Source organism: Pyrus communis, chromosome 4 (genome assembly GCF_041283825.1).
Source record: "Pyrus communis isolate YQ-2024b chromosome 4, ASM4128382v1, whole genome shotgun sequence".
Classification (NCBI taxonomy): domain Eukaryota; kingdom Viridiplantae; phylum Streptophyta; class Magnoliopsida; order Rosales; family Rosaceae; genus Pyrus; species Pyrus communis.
This window is the reverse complement of record NC_142568.1, coordinates 7,764,185-7,768,125: the sequence shown is the minus strand read 5'-3', so window position 1 is coordinate 7,768,125 and position 3,941 is coordinate 7,764,185. Positions and strand designations below refer to the sequence as shown.

The window sequence follows — 3,941 nt, the reverse complement described above, 5'->3', positions numbered from 1 at the left end:
CATAAATCTCATTCATACTCTGGCCAGATATTCTTAATCATATCATAGAATATTCTCCCTCAAACGGTTTGAAGGTTAAAGATCCCTTGTTGTGCATTCACTTGCCTCCATGGCTAAGTGGCTTAACCCCAATTATGTCATGGACACCCTTTGACGAAGTGACTTTTACATAGTCAAATATCAAAGACCTAACCACAAGACAACTATAATGCCTCAAGTCAAATGACTACTTTGCATTATCTCAACCATGAGTTTTCATGTGACATGAGTATGAGAACTCCTTGTTGATCGCGTTCAGTGGACTCTTTCTCTATTGAGCACCTACATGCTTGTCTTGGTGTCAATCACACCAATGACTCGAGACCAGTCACTCTCTCTAAGAGAAGACATAGCACGTACTGATTTTAACGGACTGTTAATGTCTAATTGGCAATTCTATGATCATGAACGTTTAGGATATGTATACGAAAAAGAATGGTCTCATGAATCTAACTTCTTCAAATCACATTCTTCCAATTACATATTCCTTGAACTTACTGTTTAAACATATAACATTTATATGAGACGGCTTTAAACAATAATTTTTTCCCTTTACATTAAACTAGATTAGTTTAACATGTATAATGTTCGTAAAATATCATCATATGATTGGCTTTAGAACACAATTCCAAAAGATTTTTGGTGGAGGTCACCATTTAAAGTCACGAGATTGTGGCAAATTCATGGCCCTTTTGTTTAGTATTTTGGTGAGAATCAACTTGTGAGTTTGTGAATTAAAGAGCAATATGGGAGACTCTTCTCAATTTGTTTTGGGTTCTCTACTCGTTTGATTTAGGGTTTGTAATTTGTGGAATTTGGATTGTGATTCGTTTGTCTAGTGAAATTCTTCGCCGTCTTTCGCCCGTGAACACAGACTTTATGCCGAATCACATTAATCTCTTGTATTCTTAATTTGAGATTGTTTGTTTCTTCGCTTTCACCTACGACGTTGAAATTCCAGCATAAAAATACAACACCCACCTCCCCAACCATAGCTTGTATAAAAAATAAATCAACCAGCAATTTTAACCGAGTAAAAATGATAGGATTTCGAAGAATAAAAAACAAAATCAACAATTTAAGAAAAAATAATCACAGTGCGTTCCCAGTTATTAGCAAAACGTGGAGTCAAAGGTACCTTGAAAGGTTGGTTAGCAAGGACTCATGAGTATACTAGTTTCTTCTTGCAAAGGAATATAATCCGTAGCAGAACTCTCGTACGCGAAATGCAATTTCTTTTCAGTATTTTCCCCTCCACGAATGCCACTTTAATTTCAACTGATACCACAAAGGAGGAATGCCATGAATCCCTCTTGCTAACTTTGGATCAAACACATCAAAATTCACTTGTCTCAGTGAGTCCAAAAGAATCTGGGCAGGCACCGCCGGCAGCAGCACCGGGCGAGCCTCTACAGGTACTGTACCAGCTAAGTCACGAGCCTTCTGCAAATGGACATTAGCTACTGAGGCCATCTCAAAAACAGCTTCACATAAGCCCTCGCGAGAGTCCAAATGAATCTCCGATTGACCTCCATGCTTAACCAACAATCCATGCTTGGCTGCCACTTCGATTGGTATGTAAGAAAAATGCCGGTTGCGGCTACCATGGTATGGCAGTGACTTAATCAGCAAAAGAAGCCCATTTGCTTTACCAATATGCGATGCTGCATGATCGGCTGCAGTGGAGTTGACACCACCAGCTTGAAGTGTCATGTAAAGAATAGTCGATACTGTATCTTCAGCATATTTCTCCAAGTCTTCAATTTTCTCTGGGGTGTCACCAACCTCCTTTCTTGCATCATTGATCCGAGCTTCTACAGACCGTTTTAGCCATCCCTTGCTAATTTTGTACTCGCGTACCACTGACAACAGGGCTTGAGCTGTTGGGTGCTCAATTAACTTGTTAGCATAGATCTTATCTATGGCTTCTTGCCACCAGACAAGGCGCATAAGACCAACCCTGGGATCAGAAGCAACATCCATAGCACGAGCTGTTTCAACATTTAAGGCACGGACTGCAAATGCAACCTTCCGCATGTGAGGCGGGAGTTCGAGGAGGCAAAGGTAGTTATGGTAATCATAACTACGGACTTGCTGCACACAGTATGAGAAAGCTGATCTTAAGCTACTAGATGCTGAAGCACCATTCATCAAATCTCAACCGTGGTTCCTTTAACAAACATATGACTACTCTATTTCCAAGAGTAACACAATATCCTCAAATTGCATTTAAAACTTGATTCAGATGAGTTAGGATCTAAAGCTTGAGGACCGATCGCCTGAAAAAGAAGAAGGATAGCTATGATGTAAATCAGAATTGTTTTGCGCATCAGTTTAATAAGATATTTTCTTAAAAGAGCTAACCATCTTTACTACTTGCGAAAAATGCAAGTATATCATATCCTTATCAGCAAATTTAAATCCACGAAAAGAATTTTATGTCTCAGTAAGACATTCCATATGCATATAACATGATCACAGACCCAGGATTCAAAACTTCACAGGGCTAACTTTTAAGCCAACATACTTCCCCAATTGTACAAGAACAAAATTCGACAGTATGAGTAAATTTCAATGACCAGCAAAAGAACATACAACTAGTCAGGGGGGGCATAATGAGCTATACCCCTCAAAAAGCATACAAACTTATAGACAAAAACTTATAGACACACGGAGAAGACTGTTGAGTTGATGATTGACCATCACTCTTTTCTTGGCTTGGGATTTTGATTTCGATTACTACTAGTAATTGACTATCACAATAATTTTGAATAGAGAGCTTACTGACCTGAAAACCCCAAATCTGCAAGCTTAGTCTGATAATCAATTAGAATTCAAGAAAAAGATTACTGAGCTGCCAACAGAATTCAAACATGATACATCAATTAGATAACAATCCCATCAGTTATCATGTGAATTAAAAATCAGATTCTTTACAAATTACAAATAAAGCACACCTATCCATTCTAAAAAATGCCCAACTCCTAAATCCCTAAATTAGAATTTGAAAATTGAATTATGAGACGAAGAAGAGGAAAAGAAAAAGAAAGAAGAAAACAAAAATTAGAGTCTTGCAGATGGAGATGGAAAATTCCAGCCGTCCAAGGAAGCTCAAAGAGGAGGAGGAAGACTAGAGGGAGAGGGACTGACCGACTGAGGGAGAAGTGGAGGCAGCACCACAAGGAAGCAGGAGAGGAGACGCTCGAGTCGAAAACGCAATGTAGCCTCAAGTTTTTATTTGGGTAAATTACTGTTTACCCCCTCAAGTATGAGTATAATTGCAACTTCATACAACAACTTTAAAACATTTCTACCTAATACATTTATTTATTATTTATTTCAATTTCATACATCTGTTAGTCAATCCGTTTTAAATGCTTGGTGAAGCCCATATTTCGGCGTATGCCATGCATCTAAGGAGTACAAAATTGTATCACACGATCCGTCCCTTCTACTACTGGTATGAAATGAAACGGGATGTGGCAGATTCTGTGAAGAGATGTATAATTTGCCAGCTGGTGAAGTGGGAAGACATCACCATGGATTTCGTGTATGGTTTACCGAGCATGCGATCGAGGTTTAATGGCATTTGGGTGATTGTGGATCGACTCACCAAGACTGCTCATTTCTTGCCTGTTCGACAAACCTACAAATTGGAGAAGTTGGCACAAGTGTTCATTGATAATATCATTAAACTTCATGGTGTACCCATCACCATTGTTTCGAACAGAGATCCAAGATTCACCTCTAGATTTTATAGAGCGTTCCATGATGCTATAAATACTAAGTTGTTGTACAGCACTGCCTATCATCCATAGACTAATGGTCAATCTGAGAGGACGATTCAGACTTTGGATGACATGTTGAAAGTGTCTGTTCTCCAGTGGAAGGGTAGTTAGGAT

At 38.9% G+C, this 3,941-nt stretch overlaps 1 protein-coding gene across 3 annotated transcripts; it reads right to left on the bottom strand.

Moving 5' to 3' along the window:
- Positions 1–1,062: 1,062 nt before the first annotated feature.
- On the bottom strand, positions 1,063–3,288 carry LOC137723083 (Terpenoid synthases superfamily protein). Of its 3 annotated transcripts, none has more exons than XM_068462237.2 (3): positions 3,190–3,288; positions 2,828–2,893; positions 1,063–2,318 (listed from the first exon to the last, which is right to left on the bottom strand). In XM_068462237.2, the coding sequence occupies exon 3, from the start codon at positions 2,188–2,190 to the stop codon at positions 1,279–1,281; it is 912 nt and encodes a 303-aa protein (XP_068318338.1). In that variant the 5' UTR covers positions 2,191–2,318; positions 2,828–2,893; positions 3,190–3,288; the 3' UTR covers positions 1,063–1,278. The 3 variants fall into 3 exon arrangements, with proteins under 3 accessions (XP_068318338.1, XP_068318339.1, XP_088548561.1); XM_068462238.2 differs by having other exon boundaries at positions 2,997–3,248; XM_088692435.1 differs by lacking the exon at positions 2,828–2,893 and having other exon boundaries at positions 3,190–3,246.
- Positions 3,289–3,941: the final 653 nt, after the last annotated feature.